Here is a 12,023-nt window from a genome sequence, read left to right on the forward strand (position 1 = left end):
AATTAAGCTAGCATATTTTCACAGGGCCGATTGCAGTTACTTTAAAATGACTTATTGCTATTTAGTGCAGACAATAGGATGTTACTGCGCATGAACAAAGCAATGCCTCGTTGCTACTAGCATGAGTATCGTTGTCACACAAATACCTAATGTTCAGACAGACTCACTCAGAAGCCATCAAGTTCTAGATATTGTAATATGAAAGTAACACAATAACTCAGAACTGTCACACAAAGTGCAAAAAAAAAAAAAAAAAAAAAAAAAAAAGTCTGTTAAAAATCAGCGGGTAGCTTACATGCTTTCCTTCTAGCTATTCACAGAGGGACATAGAATTGTTTATGAAGAACAACTGTGCTTCCTCATAAGTCCTATTATTAATGCAGCATATTGAGAAAATACGCTGTTCTCAGGCCAAACAGAAGGATGCAAATACATATATTTCATAGTCACATCATCTCTAACTGCAAGCTATAAAAAGAGAGAAGATATTTGTGGCTGCAGGAATAAAAGTCTAGATTCATCAGGCATTTCATATTTGAGACAAGAGGTACTTCTACCTAAAAAGTTGTAAGGACTTAAGAGATACAGCCATTTTTATAAATCATCAACAGGAAGACTAATGCCTGACCAGTTTTAAGACACTAGCTCAAACTAGTTACAGCATTTTTGTTGGTTTTCTTATTGGTTTTGTTCTTCTAAATTATTGTTCTATACTACACCTCTTATATTTTCATGGGGGAGATAGATTCTTGTCCAGTTCTCCCAAGATTAGAGGCGATGAAACAAATCAGTGGAGACTAATTCTATGTAATCAACTCCTTTCATGCACTCAAACAACTGAGCTGCAACACAGACAGTATAGGAATGACTGCTTCATAAACACGTCTCACAGCATGCAGAGCACAAGTTTGTAACAGACAAAAAAGTAGTCCACACACACACACACACACACACACACACCTCACCCCAAAGGCCATCTCTCCTTCTCTATCAGTCTCCAATGTGAGTTTTCTAGTTTGAATGAATTTGCTAACCCTTGACACTTCATTTCAGTCCTTTATGCTTTTAAGAGCCCAAGTATAACCCCTTACCACATCCCCATGAAACTTAATAGTACTTTCAGATACTGAAAAATCAAATTCATTCCCACAATCAAATGATCAGCTCTTGGTCAAGGAATACACTTTTTGCCTTTGAGCAGTACATGCCACTCCTTATTGAGCTGCTCTGCAATGCAGAAATTTGCTTTAGAAAAACATTTTGACAAGCAAGAACCTTCCAGAGCTGAATAAGCACTTCTGCACAGGTGGTGGGTTCATAAAGACGCCTGGCTCCCAGGTCCCTCTGAATGCGGGAAGCTGCACAAACTCTCTGCCTCATTTTCACTGGGTGCATACACAATAGGAGTAATGAACTTGTTTCTCAGAGTAAACAACTGGAGAATGTGGGGCCCTAAGACTTCAGAAGATATCCTGAAATCTCTAAGGCACCGTGTTCTTGAAAGAGGTGAAGTTTCAAATCAGTGATGTTATCCTTCCACAGTCGTGGTTGTGTTCAGGGAAACATAGCTAAACCATGTTAGAGCAATTGCCCCACCACACCCAGTATGTGTCAGGTACACAGAAAGGTCATACACAGTGAGCTCATTCTCTGAAACAGAGATCATAGACTGGGAGGCTTGGGGGGGGGGGATGGGCACAGGCCTCCAGAGTGGGGTGGGGTGCTTCTAATGCTAGAGACCAGAAAGTGTCCAGCCAAATCATTAGATAGCTGCTGCTGTTCTTTTCAACATGATGTCCAGGGGACGAAAACCCTGTTTTGTAATCCTCCATGTCCTGTCAGCAGATAAACTCGCAGCTGTAAGGCCAGTAAGAGAGCTCCAGACAGTAAAGGTGGAGGACAAACTCCTTCAAAGTTAGAGCCCATCTGGAGAGAAATGTTAGCTTCCTTCATGACAACAGTAAAAGAACGAGTCGGCGGGCGGCGGGGTCCTGGCCCAGGCACGCTTAGAGCCTGCAAAAGGCAGACAGGGCTCTGGATCAAAGCGACCCAAATCAGTACTCACTCTGAGCGTGGCGCCGTGGCCGGAGACCTCAGCTTGGGTTGGAGGGTGATTGCATTCGGGTTGAAACTCAACCTCTGCCTTTCAGTTCCCAGCCCAAACTGAAACCTCAGAGTGACTCACAGGGAGGGGCGGGGCCTGCCGGTGCTCCCGCCCACCCCCGCAGCATGCCCGCCCTGAACCTGATTCACCCAGGCTGAGGTTCCTAGTGGTTCTTGGCATCTCCAGGCTGGTTAACTGAGCCCACAGCCTGTGATGCAGGCTACATGTCCTATGTGCTCTATGTATTGTCCACAGCAGGGGATGGCAGGTCTAATGCTCCAGGGTGTCCTTTTTTTTTTTTGACTAACAAAATAAGCAGCAAGGGTTAGCGACCTTCTGCCAGTGCACTCCCTAAATAGCCCTTTGAAGCCATGAAGTTAATCCTGGGTTATACACACCCCTAAAACTGCATACTGGATTTTTTTTAAAAGACCAGTCTAACAGAATTCTAAATGTACTAAATCATTGTACATTATACTATTTCATGATTGAAAATTTCAAAGGATAGATTTGAAACTATCGAATAAAATATGTAAATTCAGGACTCAATACTGCTATTCTAGGTTGATAAATAAATTAATTAAGGCAACACTCTGAGGAGAAGGCCAAGTTATAGAGTTAGTTGCCATATTTTAAAAGACATATGGAAATCCAAGTTTTCCTAAAGCCACACACCAACAAGGATAATCACCCAGGTCCTTGGTTGGAAAGGGGTGATGGTGACCTGCGTTTGGGGAATAGAGGCTTCACACCCAGCTGAGACAACGACAGCTGAGCAAAGATTCAGTGCTGTATTCAGCCAACACGGGTGGTGATTGGGGAGTCACTGACAGAGGGGAGCTCTCCCTTCAACTGTTGTATTCTCCACATCCCATTGTCAGTCAGGGCAGGTGCCACCCTCCGCCTTCCCACTCAGGGTGTTTGCACAATGGACTTGTTTCCACTTTCTAAGCCTATGAAGTTACACAATGCCCAACTCTGCTGTTTTATAATCCCCACAAATCCCTCGTTAGAATTCTTCTTAATGGAAATATAACTTAGATTTTATGTCTTGTTGATTGCTAGAATTGTCCTTTCTTTGGGAGAAGTTAGGTACTTCAGTTCTCCTCGTTTCCACTGAATTATTTTCCTCCTGACGAAAATAGCACAGACTTGGTTGGAACATACTCCAGTAGGTATGAGCCCTGGCTCCTAGCTCCTGGCATTAGGCAGCTGTGACTTCTTCAATGAAAGGTGGGGGAGGGGTTCTGCGCTCTAGAGGCCTCAGAATAGTAACCACAGGGTTAGGAGTAAACTTTCCAGCGATCCTTATCCAGGGAGAAAGGGGCTCCCAACCTCAGAAATGAACAAGGATGTCCCTCAGTGCCTCCCTTGCCAGTCACTGGTGCTCTCTAAGGGTTGTCCTCTGAGTGTGGTTTTCAGATCATATGATGTTTTCTTTGCCTGGTGATGCCTATTCAATACTTAAATACTAGGACCAGCTCGGAAATCAATTATTTAACTTCAAAGCTGAGCATGTTCATTTTGGTCAAATTCTCCATTGGTACACTAGTAATCTAACCCAGGGTAGTTAAAGAGCTGGGAGCTTGTTAGAAAACCAGGACGTGAGCCTCACTCCAGACTTCTTTAATCAGAAATCTCATTTTAATAATTCCCAATGATCCAATTGTAGTTAAAATAACATGAGGGTTACCATCAGGAATACATTGCCAAATGTTGGTTACTTATACCTTACCTATATAGTATTTTTAAATTGGCTACAATTATATTATGATTACAAATTTTAAAATAGATTTCCATTTAAACTCAGAATCTAGCCTTGTCTTAAGCAAAAGTGTTGATATGATTATGAGTTGTGCCACTTGACAGTACATTAAAGTATATGTATGATTATTAAAATAAAAATGTTTCCTATCTACCAGGGTTGTCTCACAAACCACACGATTCAAAGTATCTGGGGGATTATAATTTGAATGTCAGAATTAATCCAGCTCCTGGCGCAGATTATGAGGAAGAAAAACAAGAACTTTAGACATTTGTGATACCAAAGTTAAGAGAACATGGTCCATGCACAAAGCATTTCCAGATGGCTGCTTGCTTTTTGTGGATCTTCTTCCTTTCAGATTGAGGAAAATGTGCTGGCAGCTTCTTCTGCTTATAGGTAAGTTGCTGCTGAAGAACAAATTGTCAGTGACCTCACTGTTCAGCTAGAGAGTTCTACTGTCTCTCAGTCTTTAGTGGGTCCTTGCCAGTTGACAGCTATTGGCACAAGCAAACACCTTTAGCATATTTCCAATTTTTCATTTCAACAGCATATCTCACCAAACTAGAACATAGAAAATATATGTCCATAGTCTGTTGTAGAAAGATTAGGACATGTTAGTTACATTGGCCAGTCAAATGTGCTATACTTGGAGAATTCAGAGAGAAGGCTAAGGTTAAGAGTGCTTGCTGCTCTTCTGGGACACCCTAGTTTCAGTTGCTAGTACCCACCCCAGGCAATTTACCATTGCCTAAAGCACTAGGTCCAGAGGATCCAACACCTTCTTCTGGATTCTGAGGGCATCTACTCACCTGACATATACCCACATATAGCCATATACATTCACATAAATAAAAATAAATTCTTTTGTTGTTAAGATGAGCTTGGAGATGAGCAATATGAGGAAGCTTCTAACCATAAGGACAGCAATTCCACAGAAAGGATTTGACAATAACAGTTTCTGGTATTGGTCCTAATGGAGCTAAATTCTGAGCTGTAGTTGTGGCAGGATTTAGTCAGAGAAGCTACATGGGCAGTTGTACAATATTCCAGGCAGCAAAGCTTGAGTCCCCTTCTACTGGATTCTTGTGAGTTGCCTATGAGCTGCTTATTGTCCCTGAAGAAATTCCTTTCTATTCTAAACTAGACAGGGTGGATTCTAATCAGAAATAACTTTGACTACTAAATCCTAATAGCCTGTTGTTCTACTGAGACATTCCATACAAGCTATCCTGATGGTCAAAATAGTTTTCAGAACTCTTCCAGCAATAAAACTGAATGAAAAATTATGTACAACAATTATTATCATATTGATTCAATTCAGTCTATATAATGCCTGAAATTTCATCAATGTTCATTATTAATTTATTAACAATTGAATTTTAGGTGCATAACATTTTACAGTAACTATTTTGAGTAGATACATACAGATTACAAGAGTTTTGGATCTTTTACACCTATAATTACATGGCAGATATTGCTTATAATCACTCACTTTGTTGGGACAAATTCTGTTTTGGAGTAGGCAGAAACTGAACATTCAACAGTTTCAGTTAATAGTAATTTTGAGACCTACAAATGACTTCACTAACTTTTACTGTGTACATGGATTTGCAAATGAATCAGATCATATTTGAAAGGCATAATTTATATGTAAGTTAAATATAGCCCCAAATTACATAATAGTTAAGACTTGGAAAATCTTCAGCAGTACCTTACCAACAAACAATGAGGACTGCCCAGAGGAAACACAGAGCAGTTTTCCTGGGAGTTGGCAGCTGTGCAGTCCAGGGTACCATGCTTCATAAGTTTCAATTCATTTTCAGCTTTGCAGCCATTACAAGAAATCCTATTCACCTTCTGATGAGCTCAGTTATACTAATGAAATACATGGCAAAGAGGAAATCCAGACTTCGGACTGTTACACTTTGGAAGAAGTACCTCTTGAGTGAGCACCAGTCCCCAACATCAGCAACAAAGACTAAAACAGTGTAGCTCTAAAACAGCAAAGCATCTCTGTATTTAAGAGTTACAGTCTCTCAGTGTTCTTTTCCATTTTTACTGGCTGGTAAAATTGAGATTTGAAAAAGTCTATAGATACACTCAAGACCTTAAATTTGGGTTTTACTGGCCCCAGCCTAATTTCACAGGCCCAATATCTTTTCACGGAGGCTTGGGTTGAGTACCTTAAGGACTCTGGACACACTAAAGTATCAACCATTCATCAAACAAATGGCATAAATTTAAAAGTCAACAGACTTCATGAGGCAATCATCAGTTTCAAAGAAAGTGTATTTAAATAAAATAGTGTGCAGATAATTCAGAAATAGTATAGTTTTGGATAATCTTGTACATAACTGGGAGTTGCAATAGAATCAACAGAAATTTTTTTTTCTTTCTGAACTTGAAAGTTGATGTCTCTGTGATTCTTTTATACATTGAAAAGCTCAAAGGTGTTAATACTACAAGAATTACTCAGAGTTTATGGAATCTATCATTATCAAGGACCATTCAGGAAACCTAGGTCAATCCTACCTCCATCTTATTTGTTGGGAGAGCTCATCAAAATTACCTAAGCTCTCTGAGCCATTGCTTCCTGAGGAATAGACGAATAAAAAATATAAGGCTATGAGAGGGTTTATAACATAATTACACACAACACTTAGCAGAGAACCTGATGTGATTAATGCTTATGAGAGATATTTGAATCATTTCTGAAGAATCAGGAGAACAGAACTATATTTCACTCACAGTATATGCAAAAGCCTAAGACTGTCTACAGATACTTATTATCATAATACCTATTGAAGACATTATATGGCATCAATAACTATAACATAAATAATTTTAGTAAGTTTTAAATCATTCAAAGTAGCTAAATCCAGGACTGGAGAGATGGCTCAGTGGGTAAGAGCACTTATTGGTTTTGAAGGGGAGCTGGGTTATTTTTCCACTTAGGTCAGCTCAGAACTGCTTGCAACTTCAGTTCCGGGGTTCCAACACCTCTTGCCTCAGAGGGCACCTGCACATGGATAGTGCACAAAAGCTCACACAGGAGCTAACACACACATAAATAGAATTTTTGAAAGAAGATACATCCACCCTCCCAACACAGATATTCAATAAGTTTTCATGTGTCATGCCCTTTCAATCAGAAACTAAACAAATAAGCAAGTGCCTATGTGGCCTTTGAATGACAATGCCTCCTGTGGCCCCTGGTACTTGAACACTACCTCTCCAATTGCTGGTGATGTTTTAGGAGGTGCAGCCTTGCTAGAGAAAGGAACAAGGCTCACTGGGGTCCTCGTGTGTGTGTGTGTGTGTGTGTGTGTGTGTGTGTGTGTGTGTGTGCGCACGCGTGCACGCGCGCGCACAAACGCTGATTCCTTTCCCTCTGTATCCCACTGACTGATGCCTTCCTTGTAGAGCAGAGAGGATCAAAGGCTTTCCTGAATTCAGAAATAACCTACCTTGGTGGCTGTGGCAGCTCCACCAGCATGGGCTCTGGAAGGCTGACTGCTCCCCAACCTTGCTGCTTTTTTCTTGGAAACAGAAAATATTAACTTCAGTGGGAGAGAACACCTTAACAGTGTGCAAATTAACACACTACTACAAACACTTTAGTAAAAAATAGTCAGATTAATACACTACACACACACACACAGAGAGAGAGAGAGACACACACAAAGCAAACAGTCATTTGTAATTTTCACAATGTTGCCTGAAGAGTTCATAAATAATGCAGAGGAAAGCAATTTTCACAAAAGTCTTCACCTGAGCAGTTATCATATGAACTGAAGCCCTTCCAAAAATTTCACTCCCTGTGTAGTGGCTACCTCCTTTTTTATGGGTCAATAGAACACGAGTAATGGAGGGTGCTTTAGTAGTAGATCTCAAAAATATAATTATACCTAGAAAACATTGTCTTATAAAAATAAAAGCAAGAACCTTTCTATTAAAAGATGAACTACTACAACACCAAGAAACTGAAAACAGTATACATAGGACTTAGGAATATTAAATAATTATTTTGTACCAAATACATACTCCTGCCACCAACAAATGGAAGAACATTCTGAGATAAATACCATAGGAAGAAAGATGTATAAACAAGACATATTGATACATATCTGGAATGTAATAAAAAGTTATAAGACATGCACAGACAAAATGAAATACAGCATTATTTTCCATATAGTGTTTCAAGAGCAGGTGTCTTGTGTTCTACACCAGTGTCTTGATTGCAGTGCTAGCCGTACAGATCTATACATATAATAACATGGCCAGAACTATGTATACATAATGTATAAATATCAATTCCCTAGGATTGATGTTATACTATAGATATATCATCAATATCAATATATAATAAATACGGATATAATAATCAACACCTATGCTGCTGGAGTGTTCAAGGGACCACTGCATGCCAAATTTCAACTTCCTGTGAATCTATGACCATTCTGAAATAAGAATGGTTCAACGATGTTAAGGAAGACTTGGAGAGTATAATAAAGATAATAGCCAAGTATCTACAAGTAAAAAGCACAGTTCCTGTGATGAAAACTAAAGCAAGCACAGTTAAGAACTGCTTAGATATTGCAGAAGAAAAGACTTGGAGACATGGCAACAGAAAATATCCCAAAGACCCCAGGTAACAAAAGGGCCAGGTGAAAGTTACAATGAGCATGTGAGTGTTAGTGTGGGAAAGTCAAGCTGTGAGTTCGCATGTAACCCTCAACTTCCAAGGAAGTTGAAACAAATACTTAAAGAAAATATGGCCAAAATATTTCCAAATTTATGAAATGTATAACCCAAACAATCCAAGAATTTTAATAAATCCCAAGGAAGGGTTGGATATTGTGACAATACACTATTATGAAAATACCTCTTACATTCTAAGAGATTGGACCTCACAACCAGAGGTCACCTTAAGGTCACTTAAGACTAAATAGTGCTATCCTATTGTGTACTTTGTCTTTGAGAGTACAATGTAACAACCAACCTTACTTGCCTTGAATTTCCAGGTAATCAACTTAAACAACCCAAGCTAAGGCATAGGTGTAATATGAAATTATGTATTCTTCCATGCGTTGACCAGAGTAATGCATGTGTGTCAATTGCTGAAAGCAGCAAGTATATAGGTTGAAAGCAACTGCTTAAAATCTACCATAAAGGCTAAACACAATGTTTATGGATATCACTGATGAACAATGATGCTTGTAGTACTGTCTACTGTTTGGGTCAGTAGGGATCAGTTGAATCCAATGACTTAGTCCCTTGTAAAATTCTGTTAAAGATTTCCCTGAAGTATCCTGTTCCTTCCTCTGTGGGATACTGTGCTGTTCAATAAATACAGACAAAAGCCCTTTGCTAGGGCTAGAAACACACAAATAAACATAGGGAAAGACACACAGAGACAGAACACACAGACACAGATTCATAAGATAGTCTTGGTAGGCACAGATTCAGGCTCATATGACAGATAGAAGATGGAAGACAGAGACACAGAGAGAAAAATTCAAATCTGGACCACTCCTGGTTAAATGACTTCAAGAAGTTCTTCTATTTCTTTCTTTAACGAGACACTGTTGCATTGTTGGTGACTTGGAGTTAATCACTATTGCAATAAATTCATGCAGAAATCAGCCCCATAGTCTTCAAGTGGGTGGGATGCTGACACGTCTGATGTTATAGGTGACAGTTTTGAGTATACAAACTTTTGTGTCTGTATGACTACTGAAACTTTCAAAGGTTTAACTTGGAAGCCAGTATGCTCAAGTAACTGCTAAAATGGGGTAGGAATCCTGTTTGTTTAACTGTCTTAAGAAACTAACACACTATCTGGCTATCCTCAAAGGTAAAATAAAACAGTGCTTATCTTCCTTGCATACAAGTAGTAATGGAAACTGCCAAAGTTACTCAGATCTGTATCTGGGTAAACACAGGAGCAAATGGTATTAATCTTAGTGAAAATTACTGAGAGAGGAGATAAAAGTGTTTTATGATACGAAGGCAGTGGGAAATGGCTTTCAAATTATGTTAACAACAGAAATTATCTAAGATTATTGTTGAATTTTATTGTTCTGAAGTCACTCATCCCTTGTTTCATACCTCTAAGCATGACACACCCTAAAATCAAGATGAAATAGCATTGACCAGATTTCCACATTTTATTTTCTTATTTGTTTTTAACCCATGCATTTTAATTAACAGCATATTAGACTTGGTGGAAAATGATTTATATGCTCTTGCTAAAATATGTAGGTTTTGGTGTGTTTGTTAAACCAGTTCCATACTTAGTAGTCACTTCATTAAATGATAAGAAATATTGTATTGCAACAAGAAAACATTATTTGAAAACAATATCCAGGGAAAAGATGTCTTTTTAAAGGGCGGAAATATTCCCCAGCACCAGCAAGTTATAGTGCTTTAATTATTCACAAAAATTCTTGTACAATGTAAGTGCTCTACACATAAGTACAAGTTGCTATTATAAAAGAGTATGGATTTGGAACAGAGCATCAGAGGCAGAAGAGCAGGTACTGCCGAGAAGGGCTAGTGGACTGGAATCATGGACAGCAGTGGCTTCCAGAAACCATCTTAAGAAGTTCCTCTTGGAAAGAGTACCTGTGTCCCAGCCAGCATCCAGTGCCATTTTCTGTGCAAGACACCCTGCCACATCAGTGGCCACTGGAGCCTCAGACCCTCCTACTCATAGAAGAGTGATCACCAGAGCACTGGCCCTGCCTCCACCTGGAGGAGCAACTTCAGGACCTGGGAATCCTACTGCACCTGGAGGAGTGACCGACCACCTGAACCTTGGACCCATCTGCACCTGAAGGAGCAATCACAGGAGACTCTGTTCTGCCTCGGTCTGGAGGAACACTCAACAGAGCCACAGGTAACAACTGTGCCAACTGGAGGATGAGAGACCTTCTGAAGCACAAGCTTCACCTGTATTGATTGGAGGAAGAGATGGGTAGACAATAGTGTAAGGATATACACAACAACATAAAGATCAATAAGGCATGACCAGAAACTAGTAGATCTTCAAGAGCAAGACCTGACCATACCAACGAACATACCAACACTGATGAAGCAGAAGAAAACAATCTTAAAAATAACTTTGAGATGACTGAGGCCCTTAAAAGGTAAATGTAAAGTTCCCTTAAGGAACTGGAGGAAAGGATAAACCAAAAGAAAACTGAAGAAATCATCAAATTCCTTAAAGAAAACAAAGGGAAAGCAATCAAACTAGGGAATTCTGGAAATGGAAAATATGGGTAAATGATCAGGAAATACAGATGCAAGCATAAACAACAGAATACAAGAGATGGAAAAATTTCAGGCATTGAAGCACAATAGAGGAAATAGATTCATTGATCAAAGAAAATGTTAAATCCAACAAATTCTTAACACAAAATATACAGGGAATCTGGGACACCATAAAAAGACCAAATCTAAGAATAATAGGGATAGAAGAAGGAGAAGAATTCCAATTCAAAGGCACATAAAATATATTGAATAAAATCATAGAAGAACATGTCTACGAAAGTATAAGAAGCTTACAAAATACCAAATATACTCAACCAAAACCAAAAAGGATAATAATCAAAACAATCAACATACAGAGTAAAGAAAGAATATTAAGAGCTGCAAAGGGAAAAAGCCAAGTAAAATATAAAAACAGACCTATCAGAATTACGCCCAACTTCTCAATGGAAACAATGAAAGCCAGAAGGTCCTGAACAGGCATTATGCAGACACTAAGAGACCAGACTTCTATACCCAGCAAAGCTTTCAATTACCATATGTGGAGAAAACAAGATATTCCATGACAAAACCAGATTTAAACAATACGTATCCATAAACCCAGATTTACAAAAGTACTAGAAAAACTCCAACCCAGGAAGTTAGCTGTATCCACAAACAACAGACAATAAACAATCCCATGCCAACAAATTCAATAGAAGGGAAATGCACATACAACACCACCAACAAGAAAAACAAAAATAACTGGGACTAGCAATCACTGGTCATTAAAAGCCAGTAAAGGATGAATTGAAAAGGAAAATCCATCTTCTGCAAACAAGAAACAAAAATCAACTACAATGACAGACATTACCTCAGAGTAAAGGGTTAAGAAAAGATTTT

The 12,023-nt window shown here is 39.1% G+C and overlaps 1 protein-coding gene across 10 annotated transcripts in view; it reads right to left on the reverse strand.

Annotated features, from left to right (window-relative positions):
* The window catches only part of Cast (calpastatin), a 97,567-nt gene that overhangs the window by 61,625 nt on the left and 23,919 nt on the right, over positions 1–12,023 (reverse strand). For 5 of the 10 annotated variants that reach the window (XM_051182743.1, XM_051182744.1, XM_051182742.1 and 2 more), the window contains exon 3: positions 7,337–7,408. The exons of 3 other annotated variants lie outside the window; for them this stretch is intronic. In XM_051182743.1, the coding sequence (XP_051038700.1) occupies positions 7,337–7,408 (72 nt within the window). Of the gene's footprint in view, positions 1–2,065; positions 2,211–7,336; positions 7,409–12,023 lie in introns of those variants that run through there. 2 more of the 10 variants (XM_051182752.1, XM_051182751.1) reach the window with 1 other exon arrangement.

Source organism: Phodopus roborovskii, unplaced genomic scaffold, assembly GCF_943737965.1.
Source record: "Phodopus roborovskii unplaced genomic scaffold, PHOROB, whole genome shotgun sequence".
In the NCBI taxonomy this organism is placed as follows: Eukaryota; Metazoa; Chordata; class Mammalia; order Rodentia; family Cricetidae; genus Phodopus; species Phodopus roborovskii.